Source organism: Oncorhynchus mykiss, chromosome 2 (assembly GCF_013265735.2).
Source record: "Oncorhynchus mykiss isolate Arlee chromosome 2, USDA_OmykA_1.1, whole genome shotgun sequence".
Classification (NCBI taxonomy): Eukaryota; Metazoa; Chordata; class Actinopteri; order Salmoniformes; family Salmonidae; genus Oncorhynchus; species Oncorhynchus mykiss.
In genome coordinates this window covers 76,136,041-76,158,644 of record NC_048566.1, presented here as the reverse complement: position 1 = coordinate 76,158,644, position 22,604 = coordinate 76,136,041, and the positions used below count along the sequence as shown (strand labels likewise).

The window sequence follows — 22,604 nt, the reverse complement described above, 5'->3', positions numbered from 1 at the left end:
TTTGTATACATATTTTATCTGTTAACCTGTTTGTGTTGTGTGTTGCAGGACCTGTTCTTTAAGTACACCTGGAACAACTTCCTGCACTTCCAAGTGGAACTGTGTGTGGCAGCCATTCTCAGCCACTCTGCTCAGGAGGAGAGGCCCCAGGTTGGCCTGGTTATCCAGGAAAGACCCTTGGTTCCCCTGGAGGACATTCCCCAGGCCAGCTTTGTGGCCCAGGAAAATCCCATGTTTCCCCAGAAGGAGAATCCTCAGGGCAGCCTCCCGACCCAGGAAAAACCCAGGCTTCAGCAGGAGCCCCAGGAAAACCATGCCTTGCCTGGCCCCAAACCACCACTGCCCTCTGTTCCTCCTGACATCTCCACACATAACCCACTGGTGACCCATGTACGTGTCTCTGTCTGCCTGTGTTTCTCTAACATATTCTCTCTCAAGGTCTCCCTCTCCCTCACTCTTTCTTTCTTTCTCTCTCTCCATCTGTAGTTGTTTCAGGACTGTCGTCTGGTTCAGAGGATATTGGAGGCCTGGGAGGAGAATGATAAGACTCAGTAAGACACTCAGTGCCGGAGAAAATAGAGCCCTAAGGAGGCGCAAGTGTCAAACGCACATTAGTTTGCAATTTTGTAATCTAAATACTGGTGCGGTGGCAATTTCCAGCCCTAATGCCAGGTTTGGCAATTTACCTGTCTAACATTAGCGCGAGGAGGGGTGGCAATATTTGAGGTGTGTCATTAAAAACAAGCGCAAAAGTGAAAACTTCATGCAGCGCTAATGGGAAGTTTTAAGACTCACAAAAAGCATGTCTTAAGGGTAATGCAATTAATAATGACATGGATGTTGAGAGTGGAAGTGCAGCCTTTACCAGCCATAATGCACAGTGCCCATGGAAGAGGGATGTGCCCGTGAATCTCGTATTTACAAACATAAAAAAACGATTGCTTTCCCCTCATTTTATTTAAAAACCAAGCATAGCCTACCCTCCCCTCAATCAAAGTTGGTTTAACAGCATTGCATAGGTGCATCTTTTTATCCTGGCCATTAGCCAAGTAGCCTATGAATGAAGGCTTATAAATGGTCTACTGAGAGTGCTTTGAAATATTTTAGGTTTTTGCCTTCATGCTATCCATCTCCATTTTCAAAGAGCGCCCTTCATCCGATTACCAAAGACATGCTCCTCCAAACTATTCAGTCCTCCTATAATGCCATATCAATGATACAATTGTATTTTGTGTAGTCGTGTGAATGTTATGAATAAAGACATTTAGGCTTACGTGTTTACACGGTGCCATGGAATGAGAGAAGCGATTTTATGATATAACGCTTCTGACCCCGTCCGATTTAGAAATAATGTTGGTGTTTTAATAAACAGATTGCTTTTTTTGTTTAATATCACGCCCTCAATAGGCTGCCCTTACCCGACGCTACTAAGGCTGGTTCAACAGCAATGCGTTGTGTTTTTTATCCTGGCATTGCAAAGTAGCCTTCCATGAAAGGTGTTTAAATGGTCTATTCGTCTGAGTTAATTTTGCTTGTTCGAGTATCCATCTCCAAAGAGTGCCTCATCTGGTTACCAAAGACGCACTCCTCTAGACTTAATTAAATTATTCTGTCCTATAATGCAATATCAACAGTATGCCTATGCTATATTGAGAATGTGCCTCACACATACAATTTATGGGAGCCTAGTATTTTTTTATTTTAGGAGAAGTGCAATGAGTAAGGACATGTAGGTGTGGTTAGGCTCGTTGAAGAGAATTGCAACGTTGACCAGCAACACTCCAAACAGGCTATTGAGCAAACACTGGATTAAAAAATAAAATCAAAACATTTCTGTTGCTAATTGTTACTGTAGCCTATGCAATTTAAAAACTGTAGGATCAATCCACAATGGACCAGAAAGAGAATATTCTGTACTCCAAGACGAATTGGTGTTGATGACAATGCAAATACTGTCAGTAACCTACAGAACTTGAAACAAAACACATTCAGTATTAAGCCATGGAACATGTTGATTGGCCAGTGAGTGGCCAAGCCCTCATCACACCGACAGCTTGTTTATTCATCAAAACCCAGCCATTTCATGCCACTGCCAGCTATTGCACTCATATTTCCCTCTGAAAATATAACAAATATTTCTGGCACACCCTGAACCTATTAAGCTCTGCCAGCGCTTAGATTTACCACTGCGTTAGGTTTGTTAATAGAGCCCTCAAACTGTTAAAGTTAAACTGATTCAACAGTTCAGCTGTTTTTGCTCTTGTTTTGTCATCTGTGATTGGTTTGTCACGAGTGTAGGTTGTTAACGTTTATAAATGTAATTGTGCATGTTACATTTTCTCATGAACGTGTGTGTTCTCAGGGCAGAGGGGGGTATGAGGAGAGGCTACATGGGTCACCTGACAAGAATCGCTAATACTGTAGTCTGTAACATGGAGAAAGGACCAGTCCGCATCCAGATCAGCAGCCTTATTACAGGTAGGGCTGTATGTGTTACTTAGGCCTACGGACATAGCAAGCTTATTGTAGAGTAAATATGTGTGAAGTTCTCTACTGTCTGTGTTGCAGAGCTGCCTAAGGATTGCAGGGGGCGCTGGGAGAGCTTTGTAGACCAGGCCCTGACAGAGACCAACAGGAAGAACACTGTAGACCTGGTACACATACCTGCTCACACAAATGCACACCAGTGATTCCCATAGCATTTTCTTCAGGAGTGGTGGCAAGGGTAGCCGGGGGGGGTGTGCATTGGTACAAGCGGGGGACTTTGCCAATAAGCCAACGACTATCCATTTAAGTGCGCGTCTCGTCATTAAAAAAAATATATATATATATATTGAGGAACAACAACAAACTTAATCCATTTTAGTATACGGCTGTAGCGTAACATTTTCTACATTTTATGTTACAGCCTTAGTCTAAAATGTATTAAATAGTTTATCAATCGACGCACAATACTCCATAATGACAAAGCTAACACAGGTTTTTTTTTTTTTTTTTTTGCAAAATACTGAAATATGACATTTACATTAGCATTCAGACCCTTTACTCAGTACTTTGTTGAAGCCCCTTTGGCAGTGATTACAACCTTGAGTCTTCTTGGGTATAAGCTTGGCACATCTGTATTTGGGGAGTTTATCCCTTTGCAGATCCTGTCAAGCGCTGTCGGGTTGGATGGGGAGCGTCGCTGCACAGTTATTTTCAGGGCTCTTGATCGGGTTCAAGTCCAGGCTCTGGCTGGGCCACTCAAAGACATTCAGAGACTTGTCCTGAAGCCACTCCTGTGTTGTCTTGGCTGTTCTGCCTTATTATTATTCGACCATGCTGGTCATTTATGAACATTTAAACATCTTGGCCATGTTCTGTTATAATCTCCACCCGGCACAACCAGAAGAGGACTGGCCACCCCACATAGCCTGGTTCCTCTCTAGGTTTCTTCCTAGGTTTTGGCCTTTCTAGGGAGTTTTTCCTAGCCACCGTGCTTCTACACCTGCATTGCTTGCTGTTTGGGGTTTTAGGCTGGGTTTCTGTACAGCACTTTGAGATATCAGCTGATGTACGAAGGGCTATATAAATAAATTTGATTTGATGTTTGGCATTCAGGCTAAAGAACCTTGTTTCGCATGGTCTGAGAGTCCTTTAGGTGCCTTTTGGCGAACTCCTCAGTAACAGGCACTGCCGCCCACTTGGAGTGGCTTCCGTCTGGCCACTCTACCATAAAGACCTGAGTGGTGGAGTGCTGCAGAGATGGTTGTCCTTCTGGAAGGTTCTACCATCTCCACAGAGGAACTCTGGAGCTCTGTCAGTGACCATCGGGTTCTTGTTCACCTCCCTGACCAAGGCCTTCCTCCCCTGATTGCTCTGTTTGGCTGGGTGTCCAGCTCTAGGAAGAGTCTTGGTGGTTCCAAACTTCTTCCATTTAAGGATGGAGGCCACTGTCTTCTTGGGGACCTTCAATGCTGCTGAAATGTTTTGGTACTGTTCCCCAGATCTGTGCCTCGACACAATCCTGTCTCGGAGCTCTACGGTCAATTCCGTCGACCTCATGGCTTGGTTTTTGCTCTGACATGCACTGTCAACTGTGGGACCTTATATAGACAGGTGTGTGCTTTTCCAAATCATGTCCAATCAATTGAATTTACCAGAGGTGGACTCAAAGTTGTAGAAACATCTCAAGGATGATCAATGGAAACAGGATGCACCTGAGCTCAGTTTCCAGCCTCATAGCAAAGGGTCTGAATACTTATGTAAATAAGGTATTTTTATCAATTTACAAAAACATTTAACCTGTTTTCGCTTTGTCATTATGGGGTATTGTGTGTAGATTTGTTTTTAAAAACATTTAATTAATTTTAAAAGGCTGTAACGTAACAACATTTTGGAAAAAGTCAAGGGGTCGGAATACTTTCCGAACACTGTTTTTTATTTGATATATAATATTTTATTTTGCAACAGTTTAGCAGCTAAATGAATATAGGGGGAACTCTGCATACCACAAATATAAACGCAACAATTTCTAAGATTTTACTGAGTTTCAGTTCATATAAGGAAATCAGTCAATTTAAATAAATAAATTTGGTCCTAATCGATGGATTTCACATGACTGGGCAGGAGCGCAGCCATTGGTGGGCCTGGGAGGGCATAGACCCACCCACTGGGGAGCCAGGCCCAAGCAATCCAAATTAGGTTTCCCCCACAAAACAGCTTTATTACATACAGAAATACTCCTCAGTTTCATCAGCTGTCCGGGTGGCTGGCCTGAGAGGATCCAGCTGGTGAAGAATCCAGATGTGAAGGTCCTGGGCTGGCGTGGTTACACGTGGTCTGCGGTTATGAGGCCGGTTCACCAGATTCTCTAAAATGACGTTGGAAGCGGCTTATGGTAGAGAAATGGCTTTTGGTAGAGAAATGATCATTCAATTCTCTGGAAACAGCTCTGGTGGACATTCCTAAAGTAAGCATGCCAATTGCACGCTCCCGCCAAACTTGAGACATCTGTGGCGTTGTGTGACAAAACTGCACATTTTAGTGGCTTTTATTGTCCCCAGCACAAGATGTACCTGTATAATGATCATTCTGTTTAATCAGCTTCTTGATATGCCACACCTGTCAGGTGGATAGATTATCTTGGTAAAGGAGAAATGTTCACTTACAGGGATGTAAACACATTTTTGCACCAAATTTGAGAAATAAATAAAATAAAAAATTCTAGGATCTTTTCAGTTCATGAAACATAGGACCAACACTTTACAACTTACGTTTTATTTTTTGTTCAGTATATATATACACATGTAAAACCCCTGGCTTCTGTGTGTTCCAGGTGTCTCACAACCTGCGCTCCTCCAGTGAAGACGATGACCGACAGAGTCCCTTCCCCAAAGAGCTGTCACTGCAACAGGTACACGAATTTAGAGTCATCTACTGCTCCTACTCTGTCCTGGTAGCTACCATGATTTAGGCCTGTTTTATATGACTGATATCTTACAGACATTCTCAGACTACCAAATCCAGCAGATGACTGCTAACTTTGTGGATCAGTTTGGCTTCAATGACGACGAGTTCTCAGAACACAGCGACAACATCAGGTAAGACGCACAAACGTGACATCAAGTAAGTTCAATCAAACAAATGTATTTGTCACATACACATGGTTAGCAGGTGTTAATGCAAGTGTAGCGAAATGCTTGTGCTTCTAGTTCCGACCATGCAGTAATATCTAACAAGTAATATAACCTAACAATTTCACAACTACTACCTTATACACACAAGTGTAAAGGAATGAATATGTACATAAAAATATATAAATGAGTGATGGCCGAATGGCATATGCAAGATGCAGTAGATGGTATAGAGTACAGTATATACATATGAGCTGAGTAATGTAGGGTATGTAAACATATAAAGTGGCATTGTTTAAAGTGGCTAGTGATACATTACATCAAGATGGCAAGATGCAGTAGATGGTATAGCGTACAGTATATACATATGAGATGAGTAATGTAGGGAAAGTAAACATTATATAATATAAAGTGGCTAGTGATAAATTGATTACATACATTTTTCCATTATTAAAGTGGCTAGAGATGAGTCAGTATGTTGGCAGCTGCCACTCAATGTTAGTGGTGGCTGTTTAACAGTCTGATGGCCTTGAGATAGAAGCTGTTTTTCAGTCTCTCGGTCCCAGCTTTGATGCACCTGTACTGACCTCGCCTTCTGGATGATAGCGGGTGAACAGGCAGTGGCTCGGGTGGTTGTTGTCCTTGATGATCTTTATGGCCTTCCTGTGACATCGGGTGGTGTAGGTGTCCTGGAGGGCAGGTAGTTTTCACCCGGTGATGCGTTGTGCAGACCTCACTACCCTCTGGAGAGCCTTCCGGTTATGGGCGGAGCAGTTGCCGTACCAGGCGGTGATACAGCCCGACAAGATGCTCTCGATTGTGCGTCTGTAAAAGTTTGAGTGTTTTTGGTGACGAGCCAAATTTCTTCAGCATCCTGAGGTTGACGAGGCGCTGCTGCACCTTCTTCACCACGCTGTCTGTGTGGGTGGACCATTTCAGATTGTCCGTAATGTGTACGCCGAGGAACTTAAAACTTAACTTCCTTAAGTGGTTCTGACTTGATTATGACTGAGTGTGTATGTTCTGTGCTGCAGCGCCACCTTTGACCGGATCAAAGAGATCAACTTCAACGTGGACACAGAGGACACTGTGAGTGACTGAGTCAATAGTATCTACCTCATATGTGCTTCCAGTTTTGAAATTTACTGTCTGTCATTACCTAAAATGCTCTTGGAGTACAGTCATGGCAGGGAATCTATACGTATACATTGGAGTACAGTCAGGCAGGGAATCTATACGTATACATTGTTGTGTTTGCGTTCACTCACAGGCTAAGACTGCAGCATTTGAGGCCTGCACTAAAGAGAAGATCCAGTTGTTTGATGACAGCGAGGAAGAAGACATCTGGGAGGAGAGAGAGATCAACTATACTATGCACACCAAGTCTAGGACCAGGTACACACAAACTCATTAACAATACAACACACCGGGACTTTGTACACACACACACAGGCCTACATATATGCTATCTTAACTTGAGCCTGCTTCTCACGGCAGGAAAATAATCCTTCAACAGGAAATGTGGATTATAGTTAATGGAAATGTTTGTGTGGGTTAATGCATTTTTTTTGTTAGGGAAAATCAAATCTGACATTTTAAAGTTACAAACTTTAAGAGCCTTTTAAACCTTGAATATACTAGAATTAGCTTTTCCTGATGCTCAGGAAAATTCTTTGAAAACAGAGTGATCCAATTTAGACCGGAGATCTACATACATACAGACACACACACACACACACACACACACACACACACACACGCACGTAATGCTCTCTCTTGGTTTCTCAGGTTTGGGGGGCCACAGACGTCTGTTGGATCGGCTCAGAGTGATGGGATGAGCGATACTCCTGATAAGTCAACAGGTTCTGACACAGAGGGGGAGGTGCCTAATGAGGTCACAGGTCAGACTGAACACAGCAAGAACATCAGCCAGACAGAGACTGCACAGAGTAAGGATGACTATTTGACCCCAGGTCTGCTTGTGTGGGTGGGGGTATTTCATGGGTTTGCTGTGGAGTGTTTTTGTTTGTGGGGTGTTTTTGTGGTTGTGTGTGGTTCTAGTTTTCTTTGGTTGTGTGTTGCTGTGGTAGTATAAGTTTTTGTGTGTCTGGTGCTTTTTCTGAGTTGTCGTTTCTCTCAGGCCCTGGCTGGGCGGCTAGTTTCGGGGAGGTGAACTTTAACTCCCCCTCATCTGGAGTGGACCCATGGGGTAGCCCCGCCCCCAAGCCTGGAGTGGGTGTAGACCCATGGGGTAGCCCCGTCCCCACGCCTGGAGTGGGTGTAGACCCATGGGGTAGCCCCGCCCCCACGCCTGGAGTGGGTGTAGACCCATGGGGTAGCCCCGCCCCCACGCCTGGAGTGGGCGTAGACCCATGGGACAGCCCTGCCCCCAAGCACGGAGTGGCCGTAGACGCATGGGGAAGTCCCGCCCCACAGCCTGTAACTACAGAGGCTGAGAAGGGCTGGGCCAAGTTCACTGACTTTCAGCCCTTTTGCTGGTGAGTGCAGCCATGTTTCAGCCCATCTTTTTTAACCTTCTGCTGCTTATGTATAGGATTATATTCTGACACGTGTGTTTGTGTGTTCAGTTCAGAGACAGGTTTGAGATGCACTTCTCCAGTGGACTCGGAGATCTGTGGGTCAGACAAAACTAAACCCAGCCAGGGAATGAACCGTAAGTCTGTGTGTACTCTCCCTGCATTGTGAGTTGTTTGTGTACACTGAGTGTACAAAACATTAGGAACACCTTCCTAATATTGAGTTGCACCCCCTTTTGTCCTCAGAACCGCCTCAATTCGTTGGGGCGTGGACTCTACAAGGTGTCGAAAGTGTTCCACAGGGATGCTGGCCCATGTTGACTCCAATGCTACGCACAGTTGTCAAGTTTGCTGGATGTCCTTTGGGTGGTGGATCATTCTTGATACACACAGGAATTGTTGAAAAACCCAGCAGTGTTCCAGTTCTTAACACACTCAAACCGTTGTGCTTGGCACCTACTACCATACCCAGTTCAAAGGCACTTCAATCTTTTGTCTTGCCCATTCACACTCTGAATGGCACACGTACACAATCCATGTCTCAGTTGTCTCAAGACGTAAAAATCCTTCTTTAACCTGTCTCCTCCCCTTCATTTACACTGAATGAAGTGAATTTAACAAGTGACATCAATGAGGGATCATAGCTGGTCAGTCTGTCATGGAAAGAGCAGGTGTTCCTAATGCAAAGTGTGTTCACTTTGCAGAGCATGTGTGTATAATTGTGTGTTTTCTCTGCAGCATGTGTGTGGAGTGTGTGTGTGGCGAGGAAGGCTCCCCTGGTAGCATCAGACACCTCTTCATCAGGAGGCTCAGACAGCGAGGAAGAGGAAGAAAAGACTGAATCTGTTACTATGGAGATAGTATCCAAGGAAATGGTCACTACAGAGACCATCGTCACTACCGCCGGACTGGAGACCATCAGACTTAACATAAATGTCAAGAACGAGAGAACTGGCTTCAACAGGTATATACAGTGCATTTGGAAAGAATTCAGACCCCTTCACTTTTTCCGCATTTTGTTACGTGACGGTCCCTCGTTAATCTACACACAATACACCATAATGACAAAGCAAAAACAGGTTTTAGACATTTTTGCAAATAGATATTTTTTGAAACTGATCACAATTACATAAGTATTCAGACCTTTTACTCAGTACTTTGTTGAATCACCTTTTGGCAGCGATTACAGCTTTGTCTTCTTGGGTATGATGCTACAAACTTGGCACACCTGTATTTGGGGAGTTTCTCCCTTCACTGCTGATCCTCTCAAACTCTTGTCAGGTTGGAGGCTGCCACCACCATGCTTCACCGTAGGGATGGTGCCAGGTTTCGTCCAGACATGACGCTTGGCATTCAGGCCGAAGAGTTCAGACCAGAGATTCTTGTTTTTCATAGTCCGAGTCCTTAAGGTGCCTTTTAGCAAACTACAAATGGGCTGTTTAGTCAAATCAAATTGTATTTGTCACATGCCGAATATAACCTTACAGTGAAATGCTTACTTATAAGCCCTTAACCAACAATGCATTTTTAAGAAAATACCCCCCCCCCCCCCCCCCCCCCCAAAAAAACCTTACCGGTGCACCTTACCGGTGCGGAAGCAGGTAGGTAGAGTTATTAAAGTGAGGGGTGGCTTCCGTCTGGCCACGCTACAATGTATGCCTGATTGGTGGAGTGCTGCAGAGATGATTGTCCTTCTGGAAGGTTCTCCCATCTCCACAGAGGAGCTCTGTCAGAGTGACCATTGGCTTCTAGGTCACCTCCCTGACCAAGGCCCTTCTCCCCCGATTGCTCAGTTTGGCCAGGCGGCCAGCTCTAGGAAGAGTTTTGGTGGTTCCAAATAGAGGTCTACCGATTTAATCGGAAGGGCCGATTTCAAGTTTTCATAACAATCGGAAATCTGTATTTTTGAACACCGATAGATTTTTTTTTTTTTTACACCTTTATTTAACTAGGCATGTCAGTTAACCTCTGAACCACCCATCTGGGATAATTGGCATCAGCAACGCTGAATAGCATAGCGCAACAGTCAAATAATATTACTAGAAAATATTCATATTCATGAAATCACAAGTGCAATATTTTGAAACACCGCTTAGCCTTTTGTTAATCACCCTGTCGTCTCAGATTTTGAAATTATGCTTTACAGCGAAAGCAATCCAAGCGTTTGTGTAAGTTTATCGATAGCCTAGAATAGCATTATGTACACTTAGCATCAGGAAGCTTGGTCACGAAAATCAGAAAAGCAATCAAATTAACCATTTACCTTTGATCTTTGGATGTTTTCACTCACGAGACTCCCAGTTACACAGCAAATGTTCCTTTTGTTCCATAAAGGTTATTTTTATGCCCAAAATACCGACGTTTGTTTGTCGCGTTATGTTCAGAAACAGAAACATGTCAAACATATTTTATAATCATTCCTCAGGTAGTTTTTAAAATATATATTTGATAATATATCAACCGAGTGTGTAGCTTTTTCCATAACAGCGGGAGGAACAATGGCCATTTTACTCAATTGAGCACCAACTCACTCTGAGAGCCCCCACCTATCCACTTACGCAATGTGATCGTTCACGCTCATTTTTTCAAAATAAAAGCCTGAAACTATGTCTAAAGACTGACACCTTAGGGAAGCCACATAAAAAGGAATCTGGTTGATATCCCTTTAAATGAAGGACAGGCACGCATAGGAACACAGAAGTTTCAAAATAAGAGGCACTTCCTGATTGGATTATCCTCAGGCTTTCACCTGCAATATCAATTATTTTATACTCAGACAATATGTTTACAGTTTTGGAAACTTTAATGTTTTCTATCCTAATCTGTCAATTATATGCATATTCTAGCATCTGGTCATGAGAAATAGGCTGTTTACTTTGGGAATGTTATTTTTCCAAACGTGAAAATAGTTCCCCCTAGCTTCAAGAGGTTATTAAGAACACATTCTTATTTTCAATGACGGCCTAGGAACGGTGGGTTAACTGCCTTGTTCAGGGGCAGAACGACAAAATTTTACCTTGTCAGCTCGGGGATTTGTTTTTGCAACCTTCCGGTTACTAGTCCAATGCTCCAACCACCTGCCTTACATTGCACTCCACGAGGAGCCTGCATGGCATACCTGTTACGCGAGGGCAGCAAGAAGCCAAGGTAAGTGGCTAGCTAGCATTAAACTTATCATATAAAAAAACAATCTAAACATAATCACTAGTTAAACTAGTAATATCATCAACCATGTGTAGTTATCTAGCGTGTCCTGCGTTGCATATAATCGATGCGGTGCCTGTTAGTTTCTCATCGAAATCACAGCCTACTTCGCCAAACAGGCGATTTAGCACTGTCATTGCACCAAACCGAAACATAAACATCAATGCCTTTTTTTTAAATCAATACACAAGTATATATTTCTAAACCTGCATATTTAGTTAATATTGCCTGCTAACATGAATTTCTTATAATTAGGGAAATTCTGTCACTTCAAGCAGTCCGGGTATATGCAGCAGTTTGGCCCACCTGGCTCGTTGCGAACTGTGTAAAGTCTATTTATTCCTAACAAAGACCGTAATTAATTTGCCAGAATTGTACCTAATTATGACATAACATTGAAGGTTGTACAATGTAACAGCAATATTTAGACTTAAGGATGCCATCCGTTAGATAAAATATGGACCGACTACGTATTTCACTGAAAGAATAAACGTTTTGTTTTCGAAATGATAGTTTCCTGGATTTGACCATATTAAATCAAATTTTATTTGTCACATACACATGGTTAGCAGATGTTAATGCAAGTGTAGCGAAATGCTTGTGCTTCTAGTTCCGACCATGCAGTAATAGCCAAAGCGTAATCTAACCTAACAATTTCACAACTACCTTATACACACAAGTGTAAAGGGATGAAAAATATGTACATACAAATATATAAATGAGTGATGGTACAGAACGGCATAGGCAAGATGCAGTAGATGGTATCGAGTACAGTATATACATATGAGATGAGTAATGTAGGGTATGTAAACATATGAAGTGGCATTGTTTAAAGTGGCTAGTGATACATTTTTTACATCAATTTTTCCATTATTAAAGTGGCTGGAGTTGAGTCAGTATGTTGGCAGCAGCCACTCAATGTTAGTGGTGGCTGTTTAACAGTCTGATGGCCTTGAGATAGAAGCTGTTTTTCAGTCTCTCGGTCCCTGCTTTGGTGCACCTGTACTGACCTCGCCTTCTGGATGATAGCGGGGTGAACAGGCAGTGGCTCGGGTGGTTGTTGTCCTTGATGATCTTTATGGCCTTCCTGTGACATCGGGTGGTGTAGGTGTCCTGGAGGGCAGGTAGTTTGGCCCCGGTGATGCTTTGTGCAGTCCTCACTACCCTCTGGAGTACCTTACGGTTGTGGGCGGAGCAGTTGCCGTACCAGGCGGTGATACAGCCCGACAGGATGCTCTCGATTGTGCATCTGTAAAAGTTTGTGAGTGTTTTTGGTGACAAGCCAAATTTCTTCAGCCTCCTGAGGTTGAAGAGGCGCTGCTGTGCCTTCTTCACCACACTGTCTGTGTGGGTGGACCAATTCAGTTTGTTCGTGATGTGTACGCCGAGGAACTTAACTTACTACCCTCTCCACTACTGTCCTGTCGATGTGGATAGAGGGGGTGCTCCCTCTGCTGTTTCCTGAAGTCCACGATCATCTCCTTTGTTTTGTGATGTTGAGTGTGAGGTTATTTTCCTGACACCACACTCCGAGGGCCCTCACCTCCTCCCTGTAGGCCGTCTCGTCGTCGTTGTTGGTAATCAAGCCTACCACTGTACCACCACCGTCTGTAGACTTGATGATTGAGTTGGAGGCGTGCATGGCCACGCAGTCGTGGGTGAACAGGGAGTACAGGAGAGGGCTCAGAACGCACCCTTGTGGGGCCCCAGTGTTGAGGATCAGCTGGGTGGAGATGTTGTTACCTACCCTCACCACCTGGGGGTGGCCCGTCAGAAAGTCCAGTACCCAGTTGCGCAGGGCGGGGTCCTATGTTATAATTAAGTCTATGATTTGATATTTAATAGAGCAGTCTGACTGAGCGATGGTAGGCAGCAGCAGGATCGTAGGCATTCATTCAAACAGCACTTTTTTTTCCTGCTCTTCGCTGTGCTTCAAGCATTGCGCTGTTTATGACTTCAAGCCTATCAACTCCCGAGATTAGGCTGGTGTAATTGATGTGAATTGGCTAGCTAGTTAGCGGAGTGCGCGCTGATAGCGTTTCAAACGTCACTCGCTCTGTAACTTGGAGTAGTTGTTCCCCTTGCTCTGGGCCGCGGCTTTTGTGGAGCGATGGGTAACGATGCTTCGAGGATGGCTGTTGTCTGTGTTCCTGGTTCAAGCCCTGGTAGGGGCGAGGAGAGGGACGGAAGCTATACTGTTACACTGGCAATACTAAAGTGCCTATAAGAACATCCAACAGTCAAAGGTATATGAAATACAAATGGTATAAAGAGAAATAGTCCTATAATAACTACAACCTAAATCGTCTTACCTGGGAATATTGAAGACTCATGTTAAAAGGAACGACCAGCTTTCATATGTTCTGAGCAAGGAACTTAAACGTTAGCTTTTTTACATGGCACATATTGCACTTTACTTCTCCAACATGTTGTTTTTGCATTATTTAAACCAGATTTAACATGTTTCATTATTTACTTGAGGCTAAATGTATTTTATTGATGTATTATATTAAGTTAAAATAAGTGTTCATTCAGTATTGTTGTAATTGTCATTATTACAAATACATAAAAAAAAATTGGCTGATTTTAATCGGTATCGGCTTTTTTTGGTCCTCCAATAATCGGTATCGGCGTTGAAAAAATCATAATCGGTCGACCTCTAGTTCCAAACTTCTTCAATTTAAGAATGATGGAGGACACTGTGTTAGAGACCAATGCTGCAGGCATTTTTTGGTACTCTTCCCCAGAGCTGTGCCTCGACACATTCTTGTCTCGGAACTCTACAGAAAATTCCTTCGACCTCATGACTTGGTTTTTGCTCTGACATGCACTGTCAACTACAGTACCAGTCAAAAGTTTGGACGCGGGGTTTTTATTTATTATTTATTTTGACTATGTTCTTCATTGTAGAATAAGAGTGAAGACATCAAAACTATAAAATAACACATGGAATCATGTAGTAACCAAAAAAGTGTTAAACAAACCCCAAAATATTTGATATTCTTCAAAGTAGCCATCCTTTGCCTTGATGACAGCTTTGCACACTCTTGGCATTCTCTCAACCAGCTTCATGAGGTAGTTACCTGGAATGCATTTGAAATAAAAGGTGTGCCTTGTTAACACCCCTTAAGGATTGGACCCCTTTTTTTTTTTTTTTTTTCCCCTTAAATGACACTCAAATCTAACTGCCTGCAGCTCAGAACCTGAAGCAAGGATATGTATTTTCTTGATACCATTTGAAAGGAAACACTTTGAAGTTTAGAAATGTGAAATTGATGTTGGAGAATATATAATTCAAATCAAATGTATTTATATAGCCCTTCGTACATCAGCTGATACCTTTCTAAGGAGTTTTTCCTAGCCACCGTGCTACACCTGCATTGCTTGCTGTTTGGGGTTTTAGGCTGGGTTTCTGTACAGCACTTTGAGATATCAGCTGATGTACGAAGGGCTATATAAATAAATTTGATTTGATATCTCAAAGTGCTGTACAGAAACCCAGCCTAAAACCCCAAACAGCAAGCAATGCAGGTGTAGAAGCACGGTGGCTAGGAAAAACTCCCTAGAAAGGCCAAAACCTAGGAAGAAACCTAGAGAGGAACCAGGCTATGAGGGGTGGCCAGTCCTCTTCTGGCTGTGCCGGATGGAGATTATAACAGAACATGGCCAAGATGTTCAAATGTTCATAAATGACCAGCATGGTCAAATAATAATAATAATCATAATTATAATAATAATAATCATAATAATCATAATAATCACAGGCAGAACAGTTGAAACTGGAGCAGCAGCACGGCCAGGTGGACTGGGGACAGCAAGGAGTCATCATGTCAGGTAGTCCTGAGGCATGGTCCTAGGGCTCAGGTCCTCCGAGAGAGAGAAAGAGAGAATTAGAGAGGGCATACTTAAATTCACACAGGACACCGGATAGGACAGGAGAAGTACTCCAGATATAACAAACTGACCCTAGCCCCCGACACATAAACTACTGCAGCATAAATACTGGAGGCTGAGACAGGAGGGGTCAGGAGACGCTGTGGCCCCATCCGAGGACACCCCCAGACAGGACCAAACAGGAAGGATATAACCCCACCCACTTTGCCAAAGCATAGCCCCCACACCACTAGAGGGATATCTTCAATCACCAACTTACCATCCTGAGACAAGGTCGAGTATAGCCCACAAAGATCTCCGCCACGGCACAACCCAAGGGAGGGGGGGGCCACAACCCAGACAGGAAGATCACATCAGTGACTCAAACCTACTCAAGTGACGCACCCCTCCCAGGGACGGTATGAAAGAGCCAGTGACTCAGCCCCTGTAATAGGGTTAGAGGCAGAGAATCCCAGTGGAAAGAGGGGAACCGGCCAGGCAGAGACAGCAAGGGCGGTTCGTTGCTCCAGAGCCTTTCCGTTCACCTTCCCACTCCTGGGCCAGACTACACTCAATCATATGACCCACTGAAGAGATGAGTCTTCAGTAAAGACTTAAAGGTTGAGACCGAGTTTGCGTCTCTTACATAGGTATGCAGACCATTCCATAAAAATGGAGCTCTATAGGAGAAAGCTCTGCCTCCAGCTGTTTGCTTAGAAATTCTAGGGACAATTAGGAGGCCTGCGTCTTGTGACCGTAGCGTACGTGTAGGTATGTACGACAGGACCAAATCAGAGAGATGGGTAGGAGCAAGCCCATGTAATGCTTTGTATGTTAGCAGTAAAACCTTGAAATCAGCCCTTGCTTTGACAGGAATCCAGTGTAGGGAGGCTAGCACTGGAGTAATATGATACATTTTTTTGGTTCTAGTCAGGATTCTAGCAGCCGTATTTAGCACTAACTGAAGTTTATTTAGTGCTTTATCCGGGTAGCCGGAAAGTAGAGCATTGCAGTAGTCTAACCTAGAAGTGACAAAAGCATGGATTCATTTTTCTATAACACATTAGATCTGGTAAAAGATAATACAAACAAAAAAACATGCGTTTTCAAAATTGTTTTTGTTCCATCGAGAAAGGCCATAATATAATATTGCAGTTTAGGTGCAATTTAGGTTTTGGCCACTAGATGCCAGCAGTGTGCAAAGTTTCAAATTGATCCAGTGAAGCATTGCAATACTGGACAATATTTTGTATCAAGTTTGCCCAAATGTGCTGAATTTTTATTTCACCTTTATTTTGGTCAGTTGATACAATTGATACATTTTGGTCAATTTTATATATTTTCAAGTACATAACTAGAGAATATACAAAAATGATAAGGTAATACAACATATTTAAGTGTACACACTCCCAGGAATGTCCTACATGATGGATCATTAGCTCATACACAAACTTTCACACATCTAGATGGCCGGGCGGGGTGAGTGTGGAGCCAGAGACAGCAGGGGTTCAAACTGTAGAACCCAGTTACTACATTTTAATATAAAAATGTATTTTATCAAACAAAACTATGCTACATTTTTATCTCTGGGACCCTCCGGATGAAAAATCATAGCAAGATAACTGAATTGAAGTAATCTTCAATTCAGAGGTGAATGTTTCAAACCAGTTGGTGTGATCATTTTTGTTGTTGTGCACTCTCCTCAAACAAGGGCATGGTATTTTTTCACTGTAATAGCTACTGTGAATTGGACAGTGCAGTTAGATTAACAATAATTTAAGCTTTCTGCCCATATAAGACATGTCTGTCCTGGAAAGTTTGCTGTTACTCACAATTGTCATGCTAATCACATTAGCGCATGTTAGCTCAACCTGTTAACAGTTCAATTGTGGAATTTCTTTCCTCAATGCATTTGAGACAATCACTTGTGTTGTAACAAGGTAGGGTTCGTATATACAGCAGGTAGCCCTATTTGGTAAAATACCCAGTCTATATTATGACAAGAACAGCTCAAATAAGCAAAGAGAAATGACAGTCCATTACTTTAAGACATGAAGGTCAGTCAATCCAGAAAATGTCAAGAACTTTGAAAGTTTCTTCAAGTGAAGTCACAAAAACCATCAAGCGCTATGATGAAACTGACTCTCATGAGGACCGCCACAGTAAAGGGAGACCCAGAGTTACCTCTGCTGCAGAGGTTAAGTTCATTAGAATTACCAGCCTCAGAAATGGCAGCCTAAATAAATGTTCAGGTAACAGACATCTCAACATCAACTGTTCAGAGGAGACTGCATGACTGCACACTTAACCAGCATGGCTACAACAGCATTCTGCAGCTATACGCCATCCCATCTGGTTTGCGCGGTGTGGGACTATGACCCAACACGCCTCCAGGCTGTGTAAGGGCTATTTGACCAAGAAGAAGAGTGATGAAGTGCTGCATCAGATGACCTGGCCTCCACAATCACCCAACCTCAACCCAATTGAGATAGTTTGGAATGAGTTGGACCGCAGAGTGAAGGAAAAGCAGCCAACAGGTGCTCAGCACATATGGGAACTCCTTCAAGACTGTTGGAAAAGCATTCCAGGTGAAGCAGGTTGAGAGAATGCCAAGTGTGTGCAAAGCTGTCAAGGCAAAGGGTGACTACTTTGAAGAATCTCAAATGTAAAACATATTTTGATTTAACACTTTTTTGGTTACTACATGATCCATATGTTATTTCAAAGTTTTGATGTCTTCATTATTATTCTACAATGTATAAAATAGTACAATTCAAGAAAAACCCTTGAATGAGTAGGTGTATCCAAACTTGACTTGTACTATATAGACAGGAGTGTGCCTTTCCAAATCATGCCCAATCAATTGAATTTACCACATCTCAAGGATGATCAATGGAAACGGGATGCACCTGAGCTCAATTTAGTCTCATTGCAAAGGGTCTGAATACTTAAGTAAGGTATTTCTGTTTTAGTTTTTAAAGAAATTTGCAAACATTTCTAATCTGTTTTCGCTTTGTCATTTATGGGCTGTGTGTAGATTGATGGAGGGAAAAAATAATTGAATCGAATTTAGAATAAGGCTGTAACGTAACACATTTTGTTAAGTCAAGGGGTCTGAATACTTTCCAAATGCACTGTAGGTATGAAAGTACTCATTTGGCAGTGTCTTATTTCTGATTATCTTGACTCACCATGTGCACCACTTATTTATTTTTCTTTACCTCACACAAGTCAAGCAAGTTTGTTTTTTAGCATCCATTGCGAATGATAGTTCCTCAGTATTTGAAATATATCTTTCGAACACTCCTTGCCTCGCTTATCACCAAGCCGCGTGAAAGAGCTAAATATCACGATCTGATGATCCCAGTGGAAACATCATAAACAACTTACTGTCCCGAGCTCACACAACTCTGCGGTTAGGGATAAGTGCCTTGCTCAATTGGCAGATTTTTCACCTAGTCAGCTCTGGATTTGAACCAGCAACATTTCGGTTCCTAGAATGTTGCATTTCACTAGCAATAGTTCAAGACAGATAGAAAGGGAGGCAGAACAAAGAGATTAATTTGATTTGACAACCAGAATTTTCATCGGGATATTTTCTGCTGTTTTTATTTGTCGGACAATGTATTTGACTTAACTGACGATGGAACTTATAGGCCTACTGCTACATCTGAGTTATGCTCTCATTTCTTTAGCTGCAAGTGGATCACAGTATCAATGTGTCCATATGGCAGAGGCTTGTGCTCTCCCAATAGTGTCATTTACATTTTTTGATTTTTATAATTTTACTTTTATTATTAACCACGTGACAATGATTTTGAGATACAAACATTTTTGAAATTAAACTGTTCCATGAAAAATGTGCATGTAAAAATAATCATAACTGGTTCGCAGATTGGTAGGATAAATTGTAAGCTTCCCCAGACTTGAAACTCACCAGCTGCCTATGGTCTTTACTATTACATCTATTCAAAAAATTGTGAACGCACGTGCACAGATGAGAGGTCCCGTGAAAAAAACATACCCTCCTATGGAAATCAAAGGCCCCTCCCAACTGATTTGTTCTGGTGCCTGGTGCCTCCCTGCCTTACTGTCTACACCACTCATCTTACCTTCTCTCCTTCCCACTGTTCCAATACTTATCCCTCCCACCTCATTTCCTTTCCTTCTCTTCCTCTCCTCTACTCTCTAATTTCGTCTTCTCTCTCTCGTCCAATCCCCCAATTCCACTCCCCTTTCCTCCACTCCCCCATTTCCTCCCCGCTCCTCATTATGTAGTGTATGAGGTCTCCAACCACTGAGTGTGTTGCCTGTGTTTGTTGCTTTGGGAGTGTTAGAGTGTACAACACTTTGCAGACCAAAAACCAATGGTATGTGTTGGCCACATGTTAATTCTGTTAATAAGGCGTTGAACTTTGTGTGCAGCTGCATGATAACTAACTGTTTGTGTGTGTGACCTTTGGCTGGACATCCCTCCGTTCCTCTCTGACCCTATCACTATGCCTCTCTACTCTAGGTCTACAAGGGGAAAATCTGAAAAGGCTAGAAAGTCCTATATAGTGCACTACTTTTGGCCAGAACCACATAGGCCTGCCGCATAGGGCTCTTGTCTAATAATAGTGCCCTCTACAAGAAATAGGCTGCTATTTGAGACACAGACAATATGTTCTTAGTTGTGCCTTTCTACTTTTACAGTGAGGTTGACATGAAAGAGAAGGAAAAGGAGAAAAAGAGGGTGATGGGTGGAGAAGACCTGCTTAATGCCACAGCTGCTCCTCTCACAGATCGCCCTGCCACCGTCACAAAGTAAGTGTGTTTCTGTCTGTCTGTGTTGTGTACCTGCTTCTTCACTGACACCTCCCCCATCCTCCACTCTACCCACAGAGAGACACCCTCCTCAGCAAATGGACCGGCCTAGTACTGCGCTACCTCGACACTTACACACTCCATTCCCTAGCTAACACAACCACACTCCACTTCCCAACAACACTCTATGACATGCAACATCCTGTATTTGTGAGCAGTGCTGTCCTGTCATTGGTCCATGTCAAGGACATCTATGGTGGTTGAGCAGGACAAAAGCAGAAGAGAAAAGCCAATTCAGAATCCAGACCACAGCTCTTAAACACCAACAACCAATAAACAGATTAATGTGATGTTTGTCCCTGCCCTTCTGCTGAAGTCTCTCGTACACACCTATCACCACTCTACACATTGGGACATGACGTGTGTGTGTGTATGCGCACGTTAGTGCTGCACAATGAATCAAATTCACATCGACATTGCAATATTGACATGTGCAATGTCCTTGTCTCAACATCCAAAGTTGCAACAATAGTTTTAAAACGCCACTAAGCCACGTAAGGAAAGTTTTTATAGTTTACTCTGTCGTCCCTCTTGCGGCATATTCACACTCACACCAAGACTCTACCCCTGTCAGTCAAGCAGCGCATTTCCTCCTCCTCCTCGGTCAATGCAGTCAACAGATTGTTCTAAACAAGAACAATGCTTCTTTCCACTTTGCTTCCTAATATACAGTACCAGTCCAAATTTGGACATACCTACTCATTCAAGGGTTTTTCTTTATTTTTACTATTTTCTACACTGGAAAGCTCCAACAGGTGCTTCGCATATGTGGGTACTCCTTCAAGATTGTTGGAAAGGTATTCCAGGTGACTACCTCCATAAAGCTGGTTGAGAGGATGCCAAGAGTGTGCAACGCTGTCATCAAGGCAAAGGGTGGCTACTTTGAAGAATCTAAAATATATTTTGATTTAACACTTCTTTGGTTACTACATGATTCCATATGTGTTATTTCATAGTTTTGACGTCTTCAATGTTATTCTACAATGTAGAAAATAAAGAAAACCCTTGAATGAGTAGGTGTATCCAAACTTTTGACTGATCCTGTACGTCATTGTGTTTCTATGATTCCAACAGTTCACCCAAGTGTTTTGATCTTCATCACGAGTCAAATTGCTATTCATTTTTGTGGGCTATCATGCAGCTCTAGCACACGCACATGATCCAGCTTTATGTCGTCTTGTTAGTTATTATCTCTCCAGCTGTGTTTTTTTTCTTCCACTTAAGCTTGTTGAGTAGAGAGACGAGATACTCTACTCCCGCTGTAGTCATCCTCAGCCCAGAGCAAAGTCTGAGGCCTGGGGAGGAGGGGAGTGAGTAGTCAAGTACTGACTGTAAGATCCTCAAAGCCAAAATGTGTTCCTAGTTTAATTTATTTGACTCAATCATTTTATTATAGAAAATCCAGAATGATAATGAAAATCAACCACTATCTTTCTCTCTCTTTGTGTGGACTATTACAAGTGGTGAAGATATTGGTTGTGTCTGTGCGGTCTCTTCGCTTGCGTGTGGGTGTGTGGAAGATTTGGGATATATTCTCAAGTTAAGCACACCTGTGTGACGTCACACAAACACACAGCACGATTACACACACACATACTCAGTGTGAGTATTCGCACACACAGAAAATACTATATATATATATATATATATATATACACACACACAAACACAGCGTGAGGCATACACACACACACACCACTACCTGAGTGTGCACACACACACACACAAAGCGTCAAACATAAACCACTACCTGAGTGCACACAAACAGTCACACCCTTCCTTATCACCCCTCCACAGAGCTGTGTAAATGTAATATTGTGACATTTGAACCTGTATTAGGTTGTGGTATAATGTAAACGTATTATAATGTAAACAGTATATAAATAAACACTTATCTATTTTTGGTATCAATTCAGATGTATCGGAAAGCGGTTTGCTGTGTGTTGAAATGAGGCAATAATGACGTCTGTGTTTTGGTTTTTAACCCCAGCATCAGACCCTGTAACCCTGCTACATGCTTTCACCTGGGTGGGGGGGGGGGGTTGATATATTGGAAATGTCTTCCATATACATACAGTTTTGGTGAAAGAGGAAATGAACTGCATATGTTCCGTTGACCAGATTGGCGCACATTCAACAAATCTGATCTAACGAAGTGGATATTCGTCAGTTACAAATATCATGAATTTTTGTATTGTAAACAGGCCCACAATGTCGGTGCTTAAGTCAGATTTTTGTGTTATTTCGCTGCATGGAATGCAGATGATTGCTAAATGCTAACTCGCATTCGTATATAAGCTGGTTAGCAGAGCTAGTATACAGAAAACAGAGGTTGTCAAATTAGTTTTGAACTGTAATGCAGTTGACTGGTAACGATGACATGAACATGTGTTGCGGTTGACATCCATACCAGCATTATACTCTGGTGTTTAGAGACTTGTGATCTTTTCCCCACGCATTCCCATGGCAATTCCATTATTTTGGTTAAGTTCGATTGATCTCTTTACTG

At 42.7% G+C, this 22,604-nt stretch overlaps 1 protein-coding gene across 5 annotated transcripts in view; it reads left to right on the top strand.

Annotated features, from left to right (window-relative positions):
* Nucleotides 1–22,604, top strand: part of ppp6r2b (protein phosphatase 6, regulatory subunit 2b) — a 32,794-nt gene that overhangs the window by 9,512 nt on the left and 678 nt on the right. For 3 of the 5 annotated variants that reach the window (XM_036955830.1, XM_036955826.1, XM_036955821.1), the window contains 14 exons: nt 49–390; nt 487–551; nt 2,363–2,478; nt 2,569–2,654; nt 5,318–5,395; nt 5,485–5,582; nt 6,650–6,704; nt 6,886–7,010; nt 7,404–7,564; nt 7,756–8,113; nt 8,204–8,289; nt 8,891–9,116; nt 19,925–20,035; nt 20,114–20,993. In XM_036955830.1, coding sequence (XP_036811725.1) covers nt 49–390; nt 487–551; nt 2,363–2,478; nt 2,569–2,654; nt 5,318–5,395; nt 5,485–5,582; nt 6,650–6,704; nt 6,886–7,010; nt 7,404–7,564; nt 7,756–8,113; nt 8,204–8,289; nt 8,891–9,116; nt 19,925–20,035; nt 20,114–20,147 — 1,941 coding nt within the window. In that variant the 3' untranslated portion in view covers nt 20,148–20,993. Of the gene's footprint in view, nt 1–48; nt 391–486; nt 552–2,362; nt 2,479–2,568; nt 2,655–5,317; nt 5,396–5,484; nt 5,583–6,649; nt 6,705–6,885; nt 7,011–7,403; nt 7,565–7,755; nt 8,114–8,203; nt 8,290–8,890; nt 9,117–9,433; nt 9,562–19,924; nt 20,036–20,113; nt 20,994–22,604 lie in introns of those variants that run through there. The other 2 variants (XR_005037930.1, XM_036955838.1) reach the window with 2 other exon arrangements.